Here is a 27,377-nt window from a genome sequence, read left to right as displayed (position 1 = left end):
GTACAGGTATTTGTGAGTATCTGGTACTCTGTAACACCTTGTCTGGCTTACTGGGAGCAGGAGGAAGGGCATCCAGGGCTAAACTGGATTCAAGGAAAACATCATCCACCACTTCTAAAACTGGGGGGATGGCAAGGGGTCTGTGCAGAGGAAGGTCTAGAAATTCTCTTAGCCTTTTCTTAGATTGGGGGAAATCCTGAGATTCCCATTGGAAATGCTCCCTGAGGGTGTGGAGGGTTTCTCCAAAGGAGAAGTCTTCTGGTGGAGAGGCAGAAGGGATGGATTCCTCTGCATCTGAATCCTCATAAGCAGTAAGAGGTTTGTTAATCCTCTTCCATATCTGAATAATCTGATTCCTCAGAATCTTGCTCTGTCAATAGTTCAAGAGAAGGGGGTCTTTTCCTTTTAGAAGTAGAGGCTTGACTGTCCCTGATAAGGGAAATAAGATCCTCTGCCATCTTAAGCATCTGGGCCTGGGATGGAGGGGTGGGAGTAAGACGGTGGCTAGAGGTAGATATTCTAGGGGTGGCCTGGCTTCTAGGCCTAAGAGAAGTCATGGGTCCGACAGCAGCGGTAGTCGGGAGAGAAGAAGTCGGTTTCTGACTGAAATCGGTAGTGTGAAAGACTTCCTTGGAAGCTGGTGCCTGCTTAGCGGCTCCAGACCCAAACGAGGCAGAGAGAGCCAAAGACTCCGAAGACGAAGAAGATATCTGCAGCATACCAGATTCCAAAAGGGTCTCAGTACAGGCCTGCACAGTAATCACATCGGGCATCAGGGGCTGCAAAAGCTCCTCAGTGAATTCCGGAGTACTGACGAACTGCTTAGCGGAAGAGGTGTCAGAAGGCTTGGCCTTGTGAGGTCTGTCTCTATCTTTATCCCTACACTTTTTCAGAGGTTCTGCGGATTGTTGGCTGACCGACGCTATATGAGAAGATGGAAGATGAAAATAGCTGTCTACAAAAAGAGCTTTTCAACGAATGGTTCGCATGTTAAAGAGGGCACAGAACCGGCAATGGGTGATGTCGTGGTCTGGGCCTAAACAAGTGACACAGTAAGAGTGGGAGTCTCGGTATGGGATTTGCTTTCCACAGGTGAGATAATTATTAACTTTTTCAGACATCGGTTAGTGCAAGAAAAAGAGATCCTCAATGGGGTACTTAGCTTTAGACGTTTTCAGCTGTGATCCGAACTCTGGTAGCGACAGACCTGCACACTTGCGAACTGCTTCCGCTATGGGCTCCACGGCAAGAAAGACTGATGTAACAGCGTCAGCTGCCTTGCTTTACAGCACTGACGACCTGATGTCAGTCTACAGGCGACAGCAGCTGATGCAGAAAAACAGTGATTCCGGTATTCAGGGCAGCCGAGGGCTACTACAGCAGGGATAACCCACAGGTGATGACTGCCAGTCTGAAGAAGTCCAATGCGGACGAAAGTGCTTACTGTTTGATGTGTATGCTTTGTTATTAAAATTTAGCGCCATTTTTGGCTCTTTTCTCCAGTTTTTGTTATTTAAAATATGCAATTAATATTGTGAAGATATACCTTAGTTTTAAGAACTCTATCCTCAATGCCTCAAAAAGTAACACCATTCTGTTTGACTCCTCATACTGGGTATCTGCAGGAACCTCACGCTGCCTTGGTCACTAGAAGGCAACCACAGACTGAAAAAGCAAGTTACAGCATGAATGTGCTTGTGTGTGAGGGAAGACAGTTTAAAGAAATTAAAAACACTTTTGCCAGAAAAATACAAAACAAGGTTGAACCACTAAAGAAGAGAACACAATAATGCTCCGTTCTACAACCAGAGATGTAATTATGCCTTGTTGCAGTCAATACACTAAACAAAGAATACTTATTTATAGTTAGAGGTGCAAGATTATTAAAGCAGCTTCTTAAACTCTTGAACATGTTTTTATTTGCAGCTATGTTTTTGTTTTGCTTATGCAGGTATACAGATGCAAGAACATGTAAAATTTACATATGTATAAACATAAGTATACTAAAAGCAGGCTGCAAAGGCATTGTAGGAAGCACAGTTCTTGTTAATTTGTTTTCTCCCACATCACTTTTTGAAAGAAAGACAATATGGTCCCTAGAGTAGTCATCAGCATAAAACAGGCAAAGATTAGTACAAAATCATCTAAGAAATCATTATCAATCAGAAAAGAGGAGTACTTTGCTTCAATCTTCAAAAAAGAAAGCAGTGTGTGTCAAGCTGGGAGGGAGGCAAGGCAGAATTGTGAGAACAGTGAACAGACATCAGGATGGAGGAGTAAGAGGTCCAGAAGGAACATGTTTGAACATAGGGATAACACAGCAAAAGGAAAAGATGGGTTGGCCTCCTGGAGTTCTCAGAAATCTGACCAGTGTGTTTTTACAGCTCTCCTGATGGAGAACTTCAACAGATCAATGGCTAATGCAGAAGTGCCAGATGAAGGTGAGATAGTGAGTGTGCTACCCTTCTACAACAAGAGAAGCAGAAAAATATGGGGAACTATAGATCTGTTAGCTTAACAACACTGGCAGGAAAAATCATGAAGACAATCCTGAGGGGAAGGCTAGTTACATTCCTACAGGGCAGTGCTCATTAGGAAAGATGCCAACATGAGCTCATAGCCACAGGTAAACTTAACAGACAAGTACCAGTAGATGCAGACTACCTGGAATTCAGCAAGGCTTTAGATTCAGTCCTAAACAAGAGACTGAAAGAAAACTGGGGGTAGAAAACTGAGCAACTGGATAGCTGCAAGGCTAATGGCAGGACACACTGAGTTGTAGTAAAAGGGCAATATCATGAATTATGAAACAGACTCTAGCAGTACCGCAAAGGTCTGTCCTAGGTCTACTGGTCTGCAATATGCATTGTCTGGAACATCAGAAGAAACAGACAACAAGATCAACCTATTTGACTGATGAAAAAAAGACAGGTGCAGCAATGGAGGATGAGGAGGAATAGTTAAGCAAAGGAAATAAGTAAGGAGAAAGAGTCCAACTGGGGTTCACTGCAAACAAATACTGCATTCAGGCCATAACAACCCTGGTGTGATGTATCAGCTGGTGGGAGAGGACTAGAACTAGTGAATACAGATCAGGAAAAGTATCTGAAAGTACCAATCACACCTAGGCTAATGGGAATGCAGGGAGAGGGCAGCAGGAAACAAAATACTGGGCTGGATCCTCAAGAAAATATATGACAGGAGCAACAGATAACACTTTCACATCACAGGGCCCAGGTCAGACCACACATTGAGTACAAGCATGCAGTTCTGGAGTCCATAGAAGGAGAGGGATGTCAGCCTGCTGGGAGGAATACATGGGAAATATTTCACAGACATCTGGGGAATGGAGGAGAAAGAATATGATCAGAGGGCAAAGGAGCTGCAAGTCTTTTCACTGGAGATCAAAACAGATGGTGTGTGGGGGGGCATGATAATACAGTACAAGATCAGTTACGGAGATGTGAAGGGTGAGGTCATAAAGGAGATGTGAAGGGGGTCATGGACATTATGAACATAAGGCCAGACTGTGCAGGAAAGGACACACACAAATGATTGTAAGGACTAACTAATCTATGCATCTTTGAAAGCATTTTTTTCAGAGTTTTAGAACTAAGAAACCAGGATGTGTGGTAGACAGTGAATCCTAAGACGCTTTCAAGAAGGCATTGGTCAGACGGAAAACAGAAAGGAGAAAGGCGGGGATGAAGGAGGCAGTAGAATAAATGCATTTTAAAACGTAGACTATATAGGCTTATGTTTGCCTTCTGCCCTTAAGAAAATGTAGTGTAATAAATTAAAGCAAACTAATTTATCCATACCAATACAAAGACTGTAAGCAATGTACATCATACAACATGAAATAGCTTAAACTAATACACAGACCTCAGTGTGAAAGAAGTATTCAGCAGGGTGTTGTGAAAAAAGATGAAAATACAGAAAGGTCAAAGAATGCTGCAAGCACTAATATTCTGCAAGTCATCTAGGATATTCTTCACAATTTCCATGACATGAGTGAGTATTCATTTCAAAATAAAGTAAGGTATTTCTTTAAGAAAGAAAAGGGCTATTGAGATATCAATGCACAGCCTCCTTCCACCAGCAGCATTCTTCCCACCAAGGTATGGAAAATAGTGTACACTCAAAGACATAACCAGGAACACAATGAACCTGTGACAAAGGACAACAGACAATATCAACATCAGTGTATTTGTTTAAATTCTATAATAACGTGTTGTAAGTGTAAGAAATTCAGTATGGACTTCTGAGGTCTCTAGGGACACTTCTCATTTCAAAAACCCCCCAAAATTTCTCAAGCACCACAAGACAGATGAAAAAGCAGAAGCATTTAGGTGCTGCCCTTAATTATAATTTAGACTGTTGTCAAAGATCAGAAGCATCAACAACTAATCCATCACAAGAGACTGCCATACAGAAGCTTCCATGAGGTCAAATGGGCAAACAGCAAAAGTTACACCTGGCATACTCTGCTGAAATTGGTGCTACTGTAAAATCCTCTTATGTAAGTGCGCCTGTTTCAAGTAAAAGATTCTGGAAAGTGGGCAGACAATTCAACTTCATTTGGAAAAGGAACATGACAACAAATTACTAATTCAGTGAAGACATAATAAACACCAGTAAAATAATTCTGTACCCTAATTCAACTAGTGGAAATTAAAGTCGAACATAAAGTAGTTGAATACAATAATGATCAGTCCGGCTCACTTGCTGAGGTCAGTTCACAGAATTCCATGAAGTATGCAGTATGCTAGCGACTATCTCATACAGTCACATCAAACTAGCCACTTTGTCATATTTTTAATTAATATCTGTGCAAAATAATAAACACGCCACTGAATTTGTATGTGCAGGTTTCTTTCTCAAAGATCCGAGGTCCTTCTCTACAATTTAGATGTGGCATCCTTCGATAGGAAGTCGGTGATTATTCCAGCAACATGTTCTGGTTCATTTAAGTGCACATGGTGGTCTCCTTCAACTATTTCTAATCGAAACTGTAAGAGGAAAAATAATAAATCAAATGTAATATCATATCTGGGTGGATTTATTTAACTTTTTTTTTTCAAACAGGAGAACTAAAAGTATCTTTAGTTTTCATACCTCTCAACCTGGAAACATCAAAAATCTGGACAAAGCCCATGAAAAATAGGTACAAATCTGTACGCTGATTAACATAAAAGTTGCATACATAATTATGTAACCCCCACCCACTTCAATGGAATTGTGGGATACAAACTTTCAAACACAAACTGAAGAACAGACAACTAAAATATGGCCCCAGTCCCTGTAGTAAATGGTAACCATTTTTTTTTAATGTGTAGCAATGATGTGCACTGGGAAGGGAGAAGATGATGAACCTTAGGATTTTGTTTTTGGTGACTTGCAGTATGTGGGTTTTGTGGTAAAAGCAGGGCATTTAATGGTAGGCAATATTCTAATCTTAGCAAAATAATAATATAGTTGCTAAGACCTCCAAAAGTCATTCTCCATGTCCTACTGATCAGTGGCGTAGCTTGAGTTGTGCCACCCGGGGCTGTATTTGAGTTTGCTGCCCTTCCCCCTCACAAAATCATGGTCGAATAGGCCCCCCCATACACAGCTCTCCCCCTGCAGCCATCCCAATGTCCCATTACTTGGCTATTTCGCCCCATTTACCATAAACACTGTAATGTGTATAATGCTTTACTTCTACAATGATTACTTGGATTTCATTTAAAACTTTTGTTACAAACATTAACAGACATCTGCTAAACAAAGCAATGTGGTCTCACAATGAAAACTGACATAACATTAAAACTTCTCTGCTCTGGAAACTCACATTCATTAAAACAGCATTGAAACCACATTCAAAGAAAATGCATCTGGCCAATGGCAGATAAAGACTATCTTTGGTCTGTTTTCAAATCATAGGCCCCTTGCACATGAAACATACATGTGTTTTTTGATACACATTCTTGACTGTATTAAATTACATTCATTGTACAATACAGCAGACTTGTTAGGGAACATTTTAAATTTATTGTTTTGAACATTTTTCCAGTAAGCAATGAAACAAAATGCATGAACCAATAATGACAAAACTGCCCATATCAGAACATTTCCATCATAAAAGTCTACTCAAACTTCTACAATCCACCAGTAGCAGTAAATATGCACAAATCTCTGCAAAAGTAAAAGTCATCTAAATAATTCTGCATTAAAGAGATCTGTAAGATCTGTTAGTAATGAAGAGGTTCCTGCTAGCAAACAACTTAATATTTCATTGTTTCATCTACAAATAAAGTGCCTGTTGCCCTTGAGGAATACATTGCCTATGTTACATAAAAAAATAAGCTAGTAATATTACAATAGGGAATGGATGGCAAACTGATAACAGGTTCATAGTTACTAGATATCTCTGCCAAAGGGGACATTTGCAGGATGCAGCATCCACCCCCTTTAAAAGTACAACACAGTACAGTATCAGCAATTCATCTACATACTGTGGGAGTAGAACCCACAGCCTTCTGCATCAAAAGCAAGTATTCTACCTGTTGTGCTACTAACACCACAAACCAACTTGTCATATGCAGCACAAGAAATCTGGAAAAAGCCAAACTTTATAAGGGGGGACCAAACCAAGAGACACATTTTAAACATTGCTTGTATAATCTTAGAAAACTTGCTAGAATAAAATGTTTTGTGTTACCATGCGTATCCTGAAAGATGGGAAGACTGAAACTTAAATGGCTATCATTATTTAGTGAATTCAGTTCTCACTGATTTGCCAGAAAACCACAAATTTTAAGAGGAACAGACCAAAAGTATGACCAAAACACACACACACACACACACACACACACACACACCAATAAAAGAAGAAGCTGCTGTTCACACATACAATAAAAGCTGCTAAGTAAAGCCTCATGCCTGCAATTACATCACACTATATAAATAAAAGAAGCTGCTGTTAAGTAACTTCCTGTAATCACATTCTCCTGCTGTCAGTAAATACATGTATGTTTCTCCTGCCCACATAAATGTCCATCAAGAAAAGAAGCTGCTAAGTAAAAAAAGTCTGCAGCTGTTAGGAAATATGCTGATGTTCTTCATGTTTCACTATTGCAGTCATTACATTTGGGTAATCTGCTGGCAGGTTGCCCTCAGTCGGCCTGAATTCCAATGTCTTGGGTCCTGCATCGGTTGCTGTCTCCTCTTCCATGACGTCAGGGGTATAAAACAAGCAGCCAACACCATTTTCTTTAGTCTTTCTTGCCATGCGGTGCCCGAAGCAGAAACATTTCACAATTGCCGGTCAGCTGACTCCTGAAATATTCGAGTTTGAGTTTCAGAACCGAAGTCTTCACTAAAGCGAAGTACCCCGTTGGGGAAACTTTTTTCTTGCTCCATACCGATGTCAGAAAACATTAATAATTGTATTACTTGTGGGAAGCAAATACCTCATAAGGATTTCCATTTATACTGTATTCCTTGCCTAGGCCCTGATCACAACGTGCCTGGCTGTCGGTTTTGTGCTAGATTTAACCAACGCACTATTAAGCGTCGGTATATTTTTGCCTCAAAGTATTTTGGAAACAGATTTAACTACCCAGAAATGTCATCGGATAGCTATCCGACTACCGGAGTACATAAAAAGCGCAAAGAAAAGGACAGAGAGAGACAGTCGAGGTCCAAAACCGACGACGAAGCTTCTCCTAAGCTAGTCGCTGGTTCACCGGTATTCAGTGAGGCGCTTTCACAGCCCCTGATACCAGCTACTTTCGAGTCGCAGGTCCCTACCGACACCCATGTGGAGTTCGGCATGCTGCGAGATACTCAAAGTATTGGACCCACAGATGTATCTCCCTCGGATGGGTCCGGAGCTGCTGAGCAGGCACCGGCTTCTGAGGGTGTATTCAAACCTCAACATTTTTATATCAAACCGACGACAGCTGCAAAACTAAAGGCAAAAGCAACTTCTAAAACTAAAAAAAAAAAACGACGCATGAGCCACATGCACAGGCCTCTATGCCTAAAAAGCAGATGCTCAAAATGGCTGAAGACCTTATTACCTTGATCAGGGGTTCCCATCCTCCTCCAGATAAGAGGCCTAGGCAAGACACTGATTATGAATCTTCAGATCAGGTTTCTATTTCTTTGGATTCCTCTTCTGATCAGGAATTATCTATACCTCCCTATGAGGATTCTGATGCAGAGGAGTCTATACCATCTGCATCACCTCCTGAGGATTATTCATTTGGAGAAACCTTGCATACTTTGAGGGAGCATTTTCACTGGGAGAGTCAAGATTTCTCAGAATCAAAAAAGAGGCTGAGGGATTTCCTTCTTCTCCCTCAGCACAGGCCTTTAGCCATACCCCCTGTTTTAGACATTGTGGATGATGCGTTTTCGGAGTCAAGCTTGACCCCTGACTCCTTAACTCCGGCTCCCAGCAAGCCTGACAAGATATTACAGGGTCCCTGACTCACACAAATTTTTATTTAGAAACCCTGCTGCTGATCCTGAAATTATTTCACAGGGTCCAAAGGGAGTTAAGGCCTCAACAGCAAAAAAATCCTACCCCCTCTGACAGAGATTCAAGGGCACTGGATAGATGGGGAAAAAAGATTTATACATCTGCAACCTTGGTAATTAGGGCCTTAAACTGCCAGTTCCATATGCTCAAGTATCAACAACATGTTATGGGATTGCTGAAACAGAAAAGGATGTTGATTTCTGAATGTGCAGAAAATAAAGAATTGCAGGAATTATTGCATGCAGCTGAACAGGTTGGAAAGCATACTTTGCAATGTGGTTTTGATTCCTTAGAGGCCTCCTGCAGGGCTGCAGTTACTGGATCTGTGATTAGGAGGCATGTCTGGCTAAAGGAACAAAATTTGCCTGATCATGTTAAAGCTAAATTACTAGATGCACCTTTACAGCATGATATTCTGTTTGGTACTAAGGCAGAAGAGGTTTTAAAGAAAATGGAAGACAAAGCTAAGTCTATGCAAACTGTAAAAGACTTCGTACAAGTGCAGCCACCAAGATTCAGTAGACACTGGCCTACAACAAATTGGTCCTTTCCTGTGTCAGACACAGCTCAAAGGGACAAATCCAGACACCCTAAGGGTTCCAGATACCAGGCACAAGATTCATACAGGTCAAAGCAATGGGGCGCTTCTACCTCCAAATCTGGAGGAGATAAAGTGCAAACCTACAGAAAACAGTCCCAGTGACTTCCCTCTGCCTACACCAAGCACTTATCTTTTGGCAGCACCCTTAGGGGGAAAATTAGCACTTTTTGTTCAAAATGGGAAGTTAATAACCCAGGACAAGTGGGTGCTAAACATAGTATCACAGGGATACAGATTCCATTTCCATACTCTGCCAATGGCAAACGGTTGGCCAGATCTGCCAAAAAATCAATGGGCAGAGGCACAGACACAGGTTACGTCCCTCATGGATATGGGGGCCATTCAGCCAGTACCAGAACAGGAAAAAGGACAATGATTTTACTCAAGACTGTTCTTGGTACCCAGAAAGGACAAGGCCTGGGGGCCAATACTGGATTCATCGATTTTGAACACATACCTGGACATTCCAAAAACTTGATGATAATAACAACACTAAGGACCCCATACTTTTCATACAAAAAGATTATGGATAACTCAGACTGTCCATGTGTAAAACTGACAAAAGATTTAAAAAAATTCAGGCATTTTGTTTAACAAATGACACTTTAAATTTTCATTTTATTAGTGTAATTGTTTATCAACTGCGGTGGTGGTGCTGCGGTAGCATTGTCGCCTCACAGTAAGATGTTGTCCTGTTCGATTCTCAGCTAGAGTGTCTTCTGTGTGGAGACATGCGTGAATGGGCTTACCTTCGTTGAAGGTTGTGCGTCAGGGCTGGCAACTCGGCACGTTAAAATCTACTGACAATCATTAGCGGACCGGAGTTCCGCTGTGGCGACCCCTAACCGGGAAAAGCCGAAAGACACAGCAACAACAACAACAACAACCTGGACATTCCAAAATTCAAAATGCTGACTTTGCAGCAGCTTCTGCACATGCTGGGCAAGAATGCTTGGCTGGTGACATTAGACCTAAAAGAGGCATACCTGCATGTCCCAATAAGGCAATTGTGCAGAAGATACCTCAGATTCAAGGCTGGCTTAATGCATTACCAATTCTCTGCACTGCCCTTTGGCTTATCTACTGTGCCCAGGGTCTTTACAAAGTGCTTGGCACCAGTAATTGCATTTTGCAGACAAAGAAGTATACAAATATATCCTTACTTGGACGACTGTCTCTTTCAAGCAGAGAACAAGGACATTCTTCTTCAACACCTGGCATTTGTGAAAAGGCTTCTAACATGCCTAGGGTACACAATAAACGAAAAGAAATCACAACTGGTACCCTCTCAAAAGATAACATTCCTGGGTGCAAGCTTGAATACAACTGCCCAGATGGCTTACCTCACGCCAGACAAGCAAAGACAACTGACTACTTACTTCAAGCTGATGGCAACAAAAACCCAGTTATCTGCAAGACAAATTCTACAGGCTTTGGGCTTCATGACATCCTGCATCCGACTGATTCCATATGCAAGACTGCATATGAGGAAACTACAATGGTACCTAAAAAGCTTATGGAGTCAACATTGTCACAGTCTGGAAACAATGATTCCTCTCATTCCCTGCCTACAACAGGAGTTTCTATGGTGGGCAAAGGCATGTGACCAAAACATGGGACGGGCCTTCACTCTACCCCCTGCCAGCCAAACCTTAACAACAGAAGCATCAGATTATGCCTGGGGGGCCCACATGGCGGGAAGTTGCATTCAGGGCATATGGACCCCAAAACAAATGCATCTACATATCAACCAGAAAGAGATGCTAGCTGTTCAAAATGCCCCAACAGCCTTCAAGGACTTACTTCATCCAGGACAACTACTGATAAAGATGGACAACACCACGGTCATGTGATATATAAACAAGCAAGGGGGGCACGCACTCATACCCCCTTTGCAGATTATCCATGGCACTGTGGGACACAGCTTTGACTTACCAAATACATATTCAAGCTCAATTCCTGCCAGGAAAACAAAATACTCTGGCAGACGATTTAAGCAGAAACCTTATGGATCCTCACAAGTGGAAACTAGATCCACAAGTCTTCAGCATGATAACAAAGAAATGGGGGAGCCCAGACATAGATCTATTTGCCTCTCCACAAAATTATCAATTGAAAAGATTCTGCACAAGGACTTATCACAGACAAGCATGGAAATTGGACGCCCTATCCTTCAGTTGGAAAAACCTATCAGCTTACACCTTTCCTCCTCTGCCTCTTCTTCCCAAAAGTCAGACAAGAGAAACCAAAGATGATACTAATTGCCCCGGACTGGCCCCGCCAATAATGGTACCCAATCCTAAGAAACTTGTCTCAATACCCAGCTTGGACCTTACCTCAAAGACCTCAACTACTGCCCCAGCAAAACAATCAGATCCTGCACAATCAACTCCAGACACTGAACCTGGCAGCATGGCTGATCATGTAGTTATACAGACAACACTGCTCAGTAAAGCTGTGATGGATGTCATTTTGGAAGTCAGAAGGCCTAGTACTAGAAAATCTTATGCTGATAAATGGAAGAGATTCTGTGCTTGGAATAAAGCACAAGGAACTGATACAGCACAACCAAATATTCCTCAGATATTACAATACTTGACTGAGATGCTTGACAAAGGCCTATCTTTCTCATCAATTAAAATCCATGCCTCTGCCATTTCGGCTCATTACAATACAGAGCCACCAATCTTTTCTCATCCTTTACTAAAGCAGTATCTTAGAGGAGCCAGAAATTTAAGGCCTCTTAGAAGATCACCAATACCTGCATGGGACCTCAATTATGTGTTGGAAAAGCTCACCCTGCCTCCATTTGAACCAGCTGCTACTGCTGATATAAAGTTCTTATCATGGAAAACAGCTCTGCTACTAGCAATTACTTCAGCAAGAAGAGTCTCAGAGCTACAGGCCCTCATGGCTGTAGAGCCTTTTATCATATTTCACCCAGACAGGGTGTCTCTGAGGACAAATCTAACATTTATGCCTAAGGTGGTTTGCAGTGTGACTCAACCAAACTATTCATCTGCCAACCTTTTATCCAAATCTGCAGAACAAGGGGGAGAGAATTCTGCATTCCTTGGATGTACACAGACAGCTAAGATTCTACTTGAGCAGGACTAAAGCTCAAAGAAAAACTGAGCAATTACTAGTGACATATGCTGCAGGATCAGAAGGAAAGGCTATTTCAAAGCAGACTATTTCAAAGTGGATAAGCCACTGCATTCGTTTCTGCTACTTACACCATGGTAAACCTGTGCCCAAGGGCATTAGGTCTCATTCCACCAGAGCTGCAACTACTTCAGCAGCCTTTCTCAGAGGAGTACCAACCAAAGACATTCTAGAGGCTGCTACTTGGAGTTCTGTTCACACCTTTACAAAGCATTATCATTTGCCTCTCTACTCTAAGTCCAGGGCAGGCTTTGCCACTGCAGTTGTGCAGGGCCTTATAGCCGCACCTAATGCTGTTTAGCTCCAGCCTCCCAACCATAGCTTTGGCATTCTACCCAAATGTAATGACTGCAACAGTGAAACACAAAGAACATAGTACAGTTGTGTACACTTAGCATAAATGTAGATGTTCGAGTGTATTCACTGTTGCAGTCCAGGTTACCCGCCCACCATCCCCCTTTCATTCTGGAGTTTATCTTTCCTTCTCTATCTTGTAGATGAAGGTAAAGTTTATACTGATGTATGTATATATAGTTTTTATACATATATATTTTTGCTACCTTTTTGGGGGCACCTGACATCTGGGGCAAGAAAAACTAAAAAAAAATGGCATTGGCTGCTTGTTTTATACCTGTGACGACCTGATGTCATGGAAGAGGAGACAGCAACTGACGCAGGACCCAAGACTTTGGAATTCAGGCCGACTGAGGGCAACCTGCCAGCAGATTACCCAAATGTAATGACTGCAACAGTGAATACACTCTAACATCTACATTTATGGTTAAGTGTACACAACTGTACTTTTCTCCTGCCTGTAATCCCATTCTCCTGCAGCTGGTAAGTAAGTAAATAAACCATAAATAAAAAAAAGGTGCTGTTAAGTAAAGCCTCCTGCCTGCAATGACATCACACTTATAGGTCCCAACCTCGTAAGAGGCCACTGTGGAACACAGACCCTAACAATGTGTGACAAATGGTCAAAATATGGAACACCCTATTTTCACACGGCTCGAAACGTGCCATCGACATGGAGCATGGTAGAACATCTGTAAAATTCAACAAGACACACTTCTCAGATCCAAAACCTTTATTTTTATAATTTGCAATACCATAACCACACCATAAGCAAATAAAACGGCACTTTACAAAAATAAAAATCATATTTACTACATTTTCTAAACAGACATTACAAGTCACACAAAAGACCAAGTTAAATAGCATCCTGTCATATGTCAGATGGAGACTTATTGTATGCCGCTGTGACTTTCTTGTCAGCCTCTAAAACATCTTTCGGCAGCTTAACATCACAGCAGTCCAGTTCTTCGTTCATTTTAACTGCCAACAAAGAGTTCAATGTTTTTACACTCAGAGACTGATGCAGTTCAGTTTTCACTTTCCGCACCAAGCTAAATGCTCTTTCAGCTTGTGCATTTGAATGTGGCAAGCAAAGTAGACTCATCATCAATTGCTTAAAGAGTGGCAGTTTCCCTTCAGTGCAAAGGTCCCTCAGAAGGTGTGCCCAGTACTTTAACACACATGAGTGGGGCCCATTTACTGGGCCTGTCAGATTCCCCGTGTCCTCAATCTGATATTGGGTAAACTCATCGATTAATTGTTCAGCCTCAACATCATTTTCACACACACAGAGATGGAAACCAACATCCCTGACAAGTCCTGAAGAAATATCCAATTTTTTTGGCCGGATTAATAACTAATGCAGCATCTTTCAGTAATTGATCCTGCATGGGAAACTTTTTCAGCATTTTCTGCAGCACTGCAGCATACAAAGCTGTAACTTTTTTTATAAAAATTAAATTCAATGACTGTGCCGGCAATATCCTCCTCATGACTTTTCATGTACTGTTTGACTTCATAGCCAATACGCAGCTCACTATTTGGTAGAACACAGCTACTGTCAGTCAACACTGACACATCACTGTGTCTGATTAGTCTGACAGCAGCTGCAGGTCTGAGGAGTCTGCCAGCATACTGCTGCAAGAGTTTATGCACAGTGGCATGCAGTGTCAGTAGCTGACTTTCTCGGCTCTGAAGCTGGATGCTGAACTCCAATAAGGGTTCCAGTGCACACTTAAACAGAAAAATTGTATGCACTTCGCGACTCTGCATGTTTTTAGAAATTAAGTCAATTTTAGCAGACCTTGACTCTGCAGACAGAAAATACGAATTTAGAGCTGGCCACATGTCCAGGGTTCTGTTAACTACCTTACCAAGACTGAGTCATCTAGTAGGTGCAAGTCTAATGATCTTGAGGAGGTCAGTATCTATGAACAAAGCAAATTCTTGCAGTTTTTGTTGTCTTTGTGCACTGGAACTGAAATGGCAGTACACATCTGATATAAGTTCTTCAACTGGTGAATGTAGTGCTTTTACAGCAGCCTTACTGCAGAGATCTGCAAAGTGGCAGAGACACCCCATATTTAGAATTGTGGGCTTCACCTCCTTTAAATGAGACAGCACAGAATTATGTTTTCCAATCACTGAGGCAGCATTGTCTTCAGAAAAGCCCACAATGTTGAAAAATGGAATGTAAAATTTTGTCAGAGTGGACATTAAAGTGTCAAACATTGCTTGTCCAGTACCTGACACACATTCTGGCATATGAAGGAACCTTATCACATTTTTGCTTGCCTTTTCATCAAGGTAACCAACAAAGATCACTAACAGTTTGTCATCTCTCATGTCTGTGCTTTGGTCCATATACACACAGAATGGTGATTTCTGGCAGGCTGCTGCAGCATCATTCTGGTAATGAGGCCCCAGAACATCCCATGCAATGCATGCTGCCTTTGTTGCTCCAGATGCCATTTTCTGGAGAACATCTCGATCCTCTCTACACTTCTTCATAAATTTCAGGATGTGTTCTCCTGCTTCAAATGATAAGTTGTGTTTAGCAAGGAGAAACACAAAAAACAACCTTTGCCTCAACCATCTTTGTACTTGCTAAACTCTGAGGTGCAAATAAATCCACCACAGATCTTCCAGATGCATGCTTGCAATTCTGCATGTGTTTCACACTGTTGGCATGCCATTGCAGATCCTGTCGTCCTCCATGATGGATTGTGAAATCCGTGTTACAAGTCTTGCAGAAGGCATACGTCACTCCGCGCCACTCACAGAAAGCCAGTCAAAGGCACTTGCCCAGCTTGGCAGAAAAATTGTGTATCTTCTCTTCTTTGGAGTGCAATCTGTATCTACATCCCTGTCCTCATTGTAATCTGGGCAGTCTGCACCTAGCAGGTTTGTAAAACAGTGGTGTTAAACAATGACAAACAAATGGGGCTATAGTGCAGAAAGAAAAATTACAAAAATCCCCTCAAAAGCAAAAATGAGACAATAGGGCCATAACCTACCCATATCACTGGAGGTTTCCTGACTTTGCACCCTCTTCTCTTGCTCATCTCTGCTCCTTTTGTTTACTATGAAGGCCTGCATGATCAGATTATTCACTTCCTTGCTTCGATAATGACGCTTTCAATCGTCTGGTGCTCACTTGCCCACCTAACCAGTGTTGCAGAAGGGAAGAGTGACTTTCATGACATTCAATACTTTCAAAGCACCCTTGATTATATCTCAAAATCCATGCCAAGGATAAACACATCCAGCTTAACAAATGCACTTGCAACACACACACGCACACACACACCATGACAATACTACTTGCATTTTACATTCACCACTTTAGATGTGTTCTACCCCTGTCCTACAGCCAGTTCTGGGCCTGGCAAAGGTGCCTAAAAAGGGTACTTAAAACCAGGGCCCTCTGTACTTTTACAAGAATGTGCCATTTAAGACATCATGCCTTGGAACAGTTATGACCACAGAATGCAAAATCTAGTTACACTCTAAATTTATACCAGAAAACAAAACTGGATACTTTAAATCATCTCATTACTATAAATAACTCACTTTTGACATCCATCCTGACATACCACTCAACCTATTAGTGCAAGAAATCTGGACAAAGCCCTGCCCAACGTACTAGGGGGACAAGCAGCACAAAAACAGAGACACTAAATATTGCTCTGATAAACTTAGAAATAATGTTCTTATAAACTCTTGGCATACAGTTTCTGCAAAAAGTTGGCAATTACTTTCAGAGACGTACTAGCGGGACAAGCAGCACAAACGCAGAGACACTTTAAATATTGCTCTTATAAACTTAGAAAAGTTGCTAGAACAACAAGGCCTGTCTTGGCATACAGCTTCTGCAAAAAAATGGCAATTACTTTCAGAGATGTACTAGGGGGACAAGCAGCAGAAACACCGAGACACTTTAAATATTGCTCTTATAAACTTAGAAAGTTGCTAGAATAACAGGACCTGACTTGCCATACAGTTTCTCTAAAAAATGGAAATTACTTTCAAAGACGTACTAGAGGGACAAGCAGCACAAACACATACACACTTTAAATAATGCCCAGGATTATAACAGCTATAACGAAACAACCAGGCAATCCACGATGCGTTAAAACCATAGAAAAATATTTATTGTAAATATAGATGATGAGCGCTTTCGCTAAATACCATTTGTATAACGGAGCATTTATCTGGTGGGTTATTTGCAGTCATCTTTTTCTTGACATCATTATACACTTTAAATATTGCTCTTATAAACTTAGAAAGTTGCTAGAATAACAGGACCTGACTTGCCATAAAGTTTCTTCAAAAAAATGGCAATTACTTTCAGAGACGTACTAGGGGGACAAGCAGCACAAACAGAGACACTTCAAATACTGCTCTAATAAACTTAGAAAGTTGCTAGAACAACAGGACCCGACTTGGCATACATTTTTTGCAAAAAAAATGGCAATTACTTTCAGAGACGTACTAGGGGGACAAGCAGCACAAACAGACGCGCTTTAAATATTGTTCTTATAAACTTAGAAAGTTGCTAGAATAAAAGGACCTGAGTTGGCATAGAGTTTCTCTAAAAAATGGCAATTACATTTAGAGCTGTACTAAGGGGACAAGCAGCACAAACAGACACACTTTAAATACTGCTCTTATAAACTTAGAAAGTTGCTAGAATAAAGTACAGTTGTGTACACTTACCATAAACGTAGATGTTTGAGTGTATTCACTGTTGCAGTTGTCACATTTTGGTTATCCTTGCCAGGGTAGTCCTTGGCCGGCCCAAATACCAAAGTATTTCTGCGTTGGTTGCTGTTGCTTCAGGACTGGCATCAGATCGTCAGTAGTATAAAGGAAGGCAGCCGATGCCATTACATCAGTTTTTCTTGCCCTAACCTATCAGGAGCCCACAAGTGGGAGCCAGGTTCTGGTGGAAGAACCCCACCAGTAGAAAGTAAATACCAATATGTCCCTTGTAAGGAAAGAGAAGAAAGAAGAGGGGGAATGGAGGGAGGAAAACCAGGACTGCAACAGTGAATATACTCGAACATCTGCATTTATGGTAAGTGTACACAACTGTACAATGTTCTTAGTGTTTCACTGTTGCAGTCATCACATTTGGGTTGATTCCCAAAGCTGAAGAAATGGGTGGAGGCAATCAAGGAAACTTGGGGCTGGCTAGGATGCCCTGCAAGACTTTCTCCGAAGAAATTAGTCCATAAAGCACAGCACCTTGACTATGGAAACAAACTCATGTCGGCCTTTCAGATTTGTTCTGAACCACAAAAATCTCCTTCAGATTGCAGTTAAACATTTATCTATAAATGAGATAGCAAATAAAAATGACGGTAGACAAATCATTTTTAGGGACAGATGGACAAAAACTGGAGGGCATTAAGGCAAGAAAAACAGTACGTCACAGAAGTGGTTACAGTGGTGTGACCTAATTCACTGCATTTTTCTAATACAAAAAGGCAGTAAAGTGGTTCCTGAGGGACCAACAAAAGTTATCCTGCCAATCCAAGGAATCCTGCAGCAGAAAAAATACTGAAGTGACAGTAAACAAATGACGCCAAGTCAATGCTGGAACTTTTACTCTTATTTACTCGTTAGCGCTTTCATGCACGCCAATGCATGCACTTCTTCAGACAAGTTTGAGTGTAAAAGTGTACAAGTATTTATACTCATTTTAATTGAACAATTATCTAATTAATCAAACAATAATTAATGAACTCAAAAAAGGAGGTAAAATCTCAGATAATTCTGACCAATACATATTAAATACAAAATATTACAATTTCATATACACAGTTACTTTAAAAACGACATATGTTTAAAAATATATATAAGTATTGTGTGACAGCATGAATGACATCAACAACAAATATATTCATTAAAAACAGCAACCTAATTCCAAAAAACCTGGTGTAATTATTGGAAATGTTTTGGAAAAAAATAATAATAAAAAATGAAAAATGAAAAGTAAAAACCTTAACAGTAAATATTATATATGAATTTTACTTATTATATTAAATAAAGATTAAATTGATAATCTAAATCAAAAACATGTTATGTGTCTTTGAATTATATATATATATATATATATATATATGTCTGCAATATATACATATACATATACACACATATATATATGTTTGTATGTAAATTAACTCAAATGCAGGCACAAGAGCAAACACACAAAAAATGACCCATTTGTTAGTGTGTAAATGATGGAAATAATGTGTCATCTATTCAAAGCTTTTAGCTTCAATAGGCACTTAATCGAACACACATCATTAATACCAGGATGTAAATAGGCATTAGTTTTGAGTTGCCACAACAATTCGCGTTCTTGTAATATTAAGTGCCATGGTCCACCCCTAAGATTTTTATGTACAATTTCGACGACGTTAAATACAAAACTGTGACTTGGATTTTCAACTACGTGTTTAGCAAGGGCATTCGTGATGTTTTGTTTCCCAATGGCATATAAATGCTCGTAAATGCGGTGTTTCAAACGCCGTTCCGTTTTACCCAGATAGAATACGGAACAAATTTTACATGTGGCTAAATAAACAACACCCTGGCTTTCACAATTACATTTGTCATTAATATAATATTTAACGTCGCGAATAGAAAATGTTGCTCCAACTTGAATGTGTTTGCAATAGTGGCAATGGCCACATTTAAACATGCCTTTGTTAATCTTATAAACAGGCATAGGAGCTTCCAACAAATTTTTTAATGATGGTGCTTTTTTGTAGACAATACAAGGTTTATCACCTAAAATAGTATCAAAATGATTACCGTGCAACACAAATTCCCAATTGTTACTTAAAACTTGTCTAATCTGGGTTGCATATTCATTAAATTGAGTAAGAAAACTAATTTTGAAGTCTTTAGGTTTACTACTGATGTTATCATGACTTACATTACTAATTGAAACATCCAAAATTTCCAAGGAATTGTGTTCATAGCCTGTTCTAAAAATTGGGCTAAAATGTCCACTTTGTCTTTTTCGTTTAACCTCCCACATAACTGTATAAATGAGTTTGGTGGGATACCCTCTATTCTGAAACATTTCACTAAGCTTAAGGCATTCCTCATCAAATGTTTCATCATCAGAACACATACGGGAAGCTCGGACGAGCTGTCCCTTAACCACTCCTTTCTTCTGAAAGAAAGGGTGGCAGCTTGTGAAATGTAAAAATGAATTACTATATAGGGGTTTTCTATAGATTTTCGTGTTAAACCTGCAATGTTGATTGTTTTTCTGAATTTCAATATCTAAATAGTTAATAGAAGAAATCCCTAGTTCATATGTAAAATGTAAAAAAGAAGTTGATAAATTCATTTCTTTTATTAAATCCACGACTTCTCTTTCTGTACCATTGATAATCATAAGTATGTCGTCTTGGTAACGCGTGTACCATACGACTAATTTGTTATACAAAGCATATTTAAAAAGAATGTGATGCTCCCAAAATGCCATTACTGAGTTAGCAAAAGATCCACCACATGGGGAACCCATGGCAATACCAGCTTGTTGTAAATAAATGTTCTTTTGAACATAAAAAAATTGTTATTCAAAACTAACTCAAGTAAGTTAATGATTAAATCTATATCTTGTCCTGGACATCGTTTCCTTAATAGAAATTCACGAACCCATTCTAAACCAATATCCTGTGGAATTACTGTGTACAGATCAACAATATCAGCTGTCACAAATTTATAATCATTTTTAAATGGGATGTTATTGAGTTGTTGTAAAACGTGCCACGAATCTCTACAGATTTGTGGTTCTGTTTTCAAATATTCTTTTAACATGTTATCAACCCACTTTGCACTAGAATATGTAATGGAGTTTCGTCCGTCAATTATTGGTCTGAATGGGGGATCATTAACATTTTTATGAAGTTTGGGAACACCAAACATGATTGGCATGAGGGGAGCTGCCATAACTAAATAGTGGTACAAATCTGAGGATATGCTACCTTCGATGAACAAGTCACTTAAACTGTTCTTAATTTTTTGGTACGCTTGATTAAGCTCGTTGATGGACACTTTCTTATAACTAGCAGTAGATAATCCTGCAGCAGACTGAGGGACTTAATACCATGGAACAACTCAGGAAGCAGGCACTACTAGAAAGCATCCTGACAAGTTCATCAGAAGCCATTTGTCCAAGCAGGTGAACACCAATAGCTCATTCTCCTGCAAGGCCTCAGTCAATATGGCCAGAAACTTGGTAAATACACACACTACAGATGACAGACCAAGGGACGGCACTTCTGACTGAATACAGTCTGATTCAAAATGAATACCACAAATTTCCTGTGATGCTCCAAGACAGAGGTACCAAAGGCTTACAAAGATACCATCTAAACCCTTCCCCACTTGGAAGAAGGGACATGTCCCTCAGGATGTTTGCAGAAATAATGAATATCCAAGACAGGAAAAAAAAATCTTCTATTACTCAGAAGAAAGAAAAATAGAAATAAACCCACCTCTGCATTCTGAAGAGGCTCTATGGACTCTCTGAGAAGTAGAGCCCAAACCTATTGCAGGAGTTCAGTGAAGACTATATGGAGTCATAAGGGTGCTCTTGATGAAGAAACTAACAGCTCCAAGGCTCAGCCGTTATAGAATATGTTCAAAATCTGACGGTCCTCTGGTTATGATACTCTTGGTCTACAAGGGATAGCTGGACTGACAGGTAAAGATGCAGTGTAAAGTGACATAGTATATTCTTTTTGAAAACTCTTTTCAAGACAGAAAGGTGCTGGGGCTCTGTGATTTATGTTGGATCAAATAAATAACAAAAGTATCTGCTAATGGACACTTTATAAAGATGGTATTCCAGTCCTCTGAGGTGTTATACAGAGAATCAGCCTTCACTGGAGTAGGACACCCCAAGTCTGAGTGCAGACTGCAAGAAGGTTTCAGAGAACAGTTAACTTGAAGTTTCTCAGACTTCTTCCTCAAATATTAAAATTATTTTGGGTAAAGGAAGCAAAGCTACATTCAAGTCCAAAGAAGTCTTCATACGTTTGAGCATTACTGCACTTGGATGTAGCAAGCAAATTCCACTTTCTACGCGCAAACTATTAGTGCTACCCCCCTTGGACACCTATCACTTAAAAATTGACACATTTCTCAGAATACTGCACCCCAAGGACTTAATACATTTAAGCAACATTTCCATCTATTCTCCATAAAACTATTGAAGATACTGTTTTCAGATAAGCAATATTGCACCTGTTGTTAAAGGTATTCATTTAAACCAGAGGTTCCTGAAGTGTGGGTCGCAAGTTGATTTTGGTGAGTCACATTAAATACTAAACAAATAATTAAAGTCAAGGCCCATGTTAGCTGGGGGGGGGGGTTGTTAGCTTGGGAGACCGATAAATAAAATCTTCCGTTAAGTAACACAAGCAAAATAAAAGAGTAAACAGGACACACAGCCAAACCAATTAGAAAAAAATTACAAGAAAATTCCAGCCAAGCTAGAGTTTTCACTGCACGATTCTTTAAAACCTCTTGTAAAAAAGGATAATGGGATAAATGCAAATGACCCCTTAATGACATCATGTGTTTCAGCTATGTGGCAGTTCTGAATGCCCATGATTAATTTCTTTTTAAGTCGGTTAATGTACAAATGGCTTTATTGGACTGAATTTGTCCATTAACAGATGTAAAAAGAAAAAAGTCACGAGCATTCAGAACTGCCATATACTGTAGCTGAAATACCTGATGTCCTTAAGGGGTCATTTCCATATATCCCATTATCCTCTTTTATAAGAGGTTTTAAAGACTCACACAGCGAAAGCTCTAGCTTGGTAAGTAACACGAGAAGACTTCCATTAACCATAGGATCTCGCGGGAAAATTGTTAGAAAATAGCAGGGTTTTAGTGCCTCACAGGAGGCTTCTCTACAGAGTAATCAGCCCTAGAAACTTCGGATGCTTCTATTGTAAACAATGCAAACCACAGGAGATTCGATTTAGAGCCAACAAACATGGATTTAAAGTTGAGACAGGGATTTAAGAGCAGCAATTCAGTGTGAAGATCTACATGAACTAAGCCAGCAATTCAATAAATGCAGAGATTTTAAGTGATCCAAGCCAACAATTCAGTAAGCAGCCAAGCTTGTGTGTGTGAGGTTCAGCCAGGAGCTGTGTGTGTGAGGTTCAGCAAGGAGGTGTGTGTGTATATACGGTTCAGTAATAGCCATGTGTATACACGGTTAAGTAACAGCCGTGTGTGTGTGCATAGTTCAGTAAAAGCCGTGTGTGTCTGTGTGTATGCGATTCATTAAGTAGCTCCATGTGTGTGAGATTCAGTAAGTAGTTCTGTGTGTGTGTGTGTGTGTGTGTGTGTGTACTTCAGTAAGTAGCTCTGTATGTTTGTGCGATTCAGTAAGCAGCTCTGTGTGTGTGTTTGATTCAGTAAGTAGCTCAGTATGTGTATGTGCAATTTAGTAAGTAGCTTGTGTGTGTCTGTGCATGTGTGATTCAGTAAATATCTCATGTGTGTGTGGTTTAGCAAGTAGCTTGTGTGTGTGTGTAAAATACTGGCTGGTTAAGTAACTTTGCTCAGAGTCAAACCTTGAGCCTTGACTATTAGCAAGCAAATGTCTTAAACCTCCACACTAACTGCCAGCACACATCTTAACTGTCCACAATGTCCACATTTTTGCCTAATATTTTTGGTGCGTTAAACAAATAATTTACGGTTTTCTGGCAATTCAGTGAGGACTGAATTCACTAAATAATGTCAGACTTCATATCCTTCAGAAAATGTATGGTAACACAATGCATTGTATTCTAACAACCTTCTACATTTATACGAGCAATATTTAAAACTTGTCCCTCTTTTTGGACCTTTGTTCCCTCATTATTTTGCCTTTGTCCAAATTTCTTGTGCTAAGAGTTTGAGAGACATGACTGCCAGGTTTCCTTTAATTTATTTTTTTTTAAATCACTGAGTATTACAATTTGTCATGCCACTCATAGTTTCCTAGCTGTGTTAGTGTCAGTTGTGCAACAGGTAGCATACTTGCCTTTGGTTCAGAAGGTTGTGGGTTCTCTTCCCACACCAGGTAGACTGACTGCTGACACTACTGTGCAGCACGAGGGTGTGCTCTCCTTTGGATGACATGCTTAGTAACTCAGAACCAGTTGTTGGTTTTCCAGCTCTTCCCTACTGCACATCTCCAGGACACCTAGAACATTGGCAATTTATTCTTCAACAGCAGTAGACACTGAACTGGCAGATGAAGATCTGAAAAGCAAAGTTATTTGCCAGTAGCAACCTCTTCATTACTTACAATTCTATTTAATGTGGAATTATTCAGATGACTTAATTCTGCAGGGATAGTACATATTGACTGATAGTGGTGGATTATAATGACAGCAGTCCAAGTGGCCTTTTAAATAATGTTCTGAAACGGGTAGCTTTGTCATTATTGGTTCACACATTTTGTTTCACTGCTTACTGGAAAAATTTTCAAAACTACTCTAATAAAGTTATACATTCTAATTAAATGTATCAATTAACATTTTTAAAGTAGTAAACAGATTTTTTTATTCACCCCCTTTCTTTTAAAATATGCATTACAAGTGAGTAGTGGGTCACGAAAAAATTGATTTAGACAACTGTAGACATAATATGACCTGAAAAAAAATCCATGTTGATATGATGCTCAGAAAAAAAAATGTACCCAGCAGAGTAAAGAATATGCCTAGCTATACCCTTCAGGAAGGGGGATACCGAAAGGGACTGTATCATTATCCTCATCTGTCGAAGAAATAAAACCCTCAGTTCTATCCAAACCGTCTTCCCAGGCAGATTCAGAGGGGACAGAGTCATTATCCTCATCTGTCGAAGAAATAAAACCCTCAGTTCTATCCAAACCGTCTTCCCAGGCAGATTCAGAGGGGACAGTCATCTTCCTCAAAGTTGCTCCAGCAGAAGACAGCCTGTACTCACCTGATACCCTAGACATGCCATGAGCTGCAAATGGGAGCAAGAAATTGGGCAATGGGCTCACAAAGTGAGGGGAAGCTCATGCTGGAAATGGCACCTGCTTGTTTGGGGTCTGCACAAGGCCCTGTTCTGGCATTAGACTGAATTCCTTAACGGCATGCTAGAACAACTATGACATCAAATTTCTCTATTGTCAAAAAGCCTCTGTTAGCAAGGCAGCACTCTGGGTAAAAAAGACAGAAGAAAGTACCCAAGGCCCAGATACAAGCAAGGTGGCTCAAAGGCCTGCACCACACCAGTAAACTAGGATAGTGTATTCAACTGTTCACCTAAATAACAACTGACAGAAAAATACCAATATCTTTCTTAACAAGTAAACAGAGTCTGACCTGTTCCTAGGCAAAGGCAAAACTGCAGGCTATGAAGGGAAAGAGGTTGGTGATGGACTTGGATGGGAAAGCTTTGGCTGATGCCTGGGTCATATGCTCCTGTAAATCTCCTCTTGGCTCCAACACATGTCCAGGATCACAAAAAGTCCCCTCCTGTAGAACCGTATTCTGGCTAACTTCCATAGCTGCCATCCATTGAGCACACATCATCTTGTACATCCTTCTAGTCAATGGGTGAAATTACTGCCATTTGTATCACTACTCCACAGTATGTTCATCTCTCAGGCAGTAAAGACAGCACAAGTGCTGATTCTGACTGGTGATACGATAACAGCAACAATATTCAGAAAGTATTTTTTAATGCAGTAAATATGGAAAACTTCCTGTAACAAAGTTTACCTCTAAGATTCAAAAATGTGAAAGTGAAAGAAAAGAACTGGAGCATGTAGAGCTGGGAGCATCCAGATACATCTGATATGTAATGGTATTGCATGTTCCACATGCAGACATGTGCCCCAAGTGCTGAAGCTACACTATGCAATCATTTGTAACAAATGGGTCACTCAGGAAAAGAAAAATACAATTGTTACTCAATGCAAACGACTTCTAGATGTAAACATTCTGGTTTCTTAAAGGGCTTTGCAGGATGAAATTCAGATAACTTTTTTAACTTTACTTACAGAAATAATCTGAAGGAAGAATCCCATACTCAGTCTGTCAAACTGCATTATCCAGACTAAAGTGGGCATAAACTACCAAATGCCATGGCAGGTACCTAACTCTGCATACCCCATTTGTGGAATGGGCTGCCCCTAAATATAAAGCACAGTACTTCCCTTGAAACCTTTAAAAAACATCCTGGACGTATAATCACAAATTTTCGTCACAAATATATGGAGAAAGTCTACTTAATCAGGAACTTTGCTAGTTTCCCATCAGTACTGGGCGATGTGGTTGATTTTCTTGATATTATCCTTGGCTGTACACATAAGTAAGAGCCTATAAACATATTTCTGACCCAGCTCATTTAATTTCACCATATCACTACAAGTTCCTTAAAACTTATAATGTAAATTTCATCATTGCTTGTGCCTTTACCTCCCTCTCTCCCTCAGGGCCCTGCCTATTTTCTCCATCTATGTTACCTTAAAAGTATATTTTTCTTCCAAAATTACCAAGTACTAATTCTTCCTATCCACTGCATTGTCAGAACTGTAAATTATTTACTCATAATTTTCAGTCAGTCATTTTCCAATACCTGCTTCTGAACTGCGGTGGTGGTGCTGCGGTAGCGTTGTCGCCTCACAGTAAAACGTTGTCTTGTTCGATTCTCAGCTAAAGCGTCTTCTGTGTGGAGACATGCGTGAATGGGCGTACCTTCATTGAAGGTTGTGCGTCAGGGTTGGCAACTCAGCAAGTAAAAATCTACTGCCAATCATTAGCAGACCGGAGTTCCGCTGTGGCGACCCCTAACCGGGAAAAGCCGAAAGACACAACAACATTTTCCAATGCCTGGTTTATTCTAGTCAGGACCATTTCTGCATCTATAGGCTATCCTAGCAGCACGAGTATTAGGCAGAGAGCTTGTTTTGAATAATGCCTTTGTTATGTTCTGCTACCAATCTCTTCTGCTGGTATGATACCCCACCAGCACGAACTAATGAAATGTTGAGATTCTTTTCACCTTTCAGAATGTCTCTAGCTGTTGTAAAGTAAGTAATGATGGCATGTAACATGCACATTATTCATAGGTTTAAAAGGAAATAAATAATACATTATATGTTAGCCTGCTCTAATGGCACATATGGATAATGCTCTTGCGATGGCTCAGAATACCTGAATTTTAATTGTAGCTTGCACATTTGATGGTGGAGAGAGAGAGAAAGAATTGGCATGTCCATCCTAAAGGTCTGGGACAAATGCATGATAGTTGACTTTCCTGGAGGAGACCAGGGAACTGACCAGAAGGTGTCTCCTGTGTGTAGGCATGGTAGTCCTGGTGATATCATCTCCTTGTGGAACAGGGTGGTGGTACAGTGGTGATGAACAGTGAATACCCCATCCACAGACTGTCACAAGGATGTGTACTGGGGGTTAGGGAAAAAAAAAAGAAACATTTAAAACCACCCCTAACGACTGCCAACATGATGGTCCCTTCCAGCATAGCAAACCCTCACTTCAGGTAAACAAATGGGACAATACTTCGGGGGTGGTGGGGCTTCGTAACAGCTCTAGTGATTAAGGAGCCAGCCAGGGGAGAGTTAGAATAAGTGGCTAGTGCCAACAAGCCCATCATAGGAGTTCCTTACACTAATGACACTATCAGGAG

General features: G+C 40.3%; 1 protein-coding gene across 4 annotated transcripts in view; it reads right to left on the bottom strand.

Moving 5' to 3' along the window:
* Positions 1–1,896: 1,896 nt before the first annotated feature.
* SERHL2 (serine hydrolase like 2) overlaps positions 1,897–27,377 on the bottom strand; it is a 1,152,218-nt gene continuing 1,126,737 nt past the window's right edge. For all 4 annotated transcript variants that reach the window (XM_044060988.1, XM_044060991.1, XM_044060989.1 and 1 more), the window contains one exon: positions 1,897–5,012. In XM_044060988.1, coding sequence (XP_043916923.1) covers positions 4,902–5,012 — 111 coding nt within the window. In that variant the 3' untranslated portion in view covers positions 1,897–4,901. The remainder of the gene's footprint in view (positions 5,013–27,377) is intronic.

This window comes from Protopterus annectens, chromosome 2.part0, assembly GCF_019279795.1.
Source record: "Protopterus annectens isolate FY-2018-M chromosome 2.part0, PAN1.0, whole genome shotgun sequence".
NCBI lineage: Eukaryota > Metazoa > Chordata > Ceratodontiformes > Protopteridae > Protopterus > Protopterus annectens.
This window is presented reverse-complemented; position numbering and strand designations above follow the sequence as displayed.